The following is a 916-nucleotide window of genomic DNA, read 5'->3' on the forward strand; positions in this document are numbered from 1 at the left end:
GTTTATGAATGATTTGTTGTGCAGACATTTGGTTGCGACTAATTATGAGTGGATATTGTTAAATGTATTATTTGCAAAATGACACTGAAAGTACTTTTAAAGGAGATATTTTAATAGTTAAAACCTTAAAACCTTTTCCATATTAGTTTAAAAATGGTGAAATTATCTTTAAATAAGTTTAAAACATTAATAACTAATTAATAATAAACTTAAAATCAACATATCATATTTATTCATAAGTTCTGTAATACAAATAGTTTCCCCTTTCTGCCATTATAATGATTAATGTGTAGTAAACTGTTTATTTCGGGTATTACCATATATGGTCAGGGCGTTTCACCCGACGCACGTTACGTAACCCCTGCGTCACCTCCGCTTCGTTCTTTCACGTCTGCTTGCGTAACATGGCGCCGGTAAGTCATGGCGGCTCTTCCTGAATTTAACCCAATTTGTCCTTAATATTTGTGTTTCTCTACATATTCAGGGTACTAACCTGTATGATAAGACTGAGATGTAACTCATCAGCTGTTTATGTGAAGTTAAAGTGTTTTATTTAGTGAATAAAACTAATAAAATAGCAGAATTAGCTTTAGCTTCATGTTAGCTTCTAGCATTAGTTCCACGTGTCCATTCATTCACTGAACCAGAGTTCATTACAGAAACACTGGTTTTATGTCATTTAAGTGATTTTTCGCTGGAGACTGTTTAATTTTTTGGTGTATATCTGTTAACATGTAGATTAATCGTCACTTGTTAATTCGGCATCACATAATTGTTCTTTATTTTAGTCCGAAAGCTTTAAATTTAACATTTACTTGCATTTAAATTCACTACTTTATGACATTTATCTTAAAAAACAGTCATTAAAGAAGCAACAACTCTCTGTGCAACATTGTCAGCACTGTGGACAAAATGT

General features: G+C 32.0%; 1 protein-coding gene across 1 annotated transcript in view; it reads left to right on the plus strand.

Annotated features, from left to right (window-relative positions):
* Positions 1-404: 404 nt before the first annotated feature.
* The window catches only part of rpl22l1 (ribosomal protein L22-like 1), a 2827-nt gene continuing 2315 nt past the window's right edge, over positions 405-916 (plus strand). The window contains 1 exon segment of the mRNA XM_062441335.1: positions 405-413. Within this exon segment, the coding sequence (XP_062297319.1) occupies positions 405-413 (9 nt within the window).

The sequence above is a fragment of the Scomber scombrus genome, chromosome 20 (assembly GCF_963691925.1).
Source record: "Scomber scombrus chromosome 20, fScoSco1.1, whole genome shotgun sequence".
Taxonomy (NCBI): domain Eukaryota; kingdom Metazoa; phylum Chordata; class Actinopteri; order Scombriformes; family Scombridae; genus Scomber; species Scomber scombrus.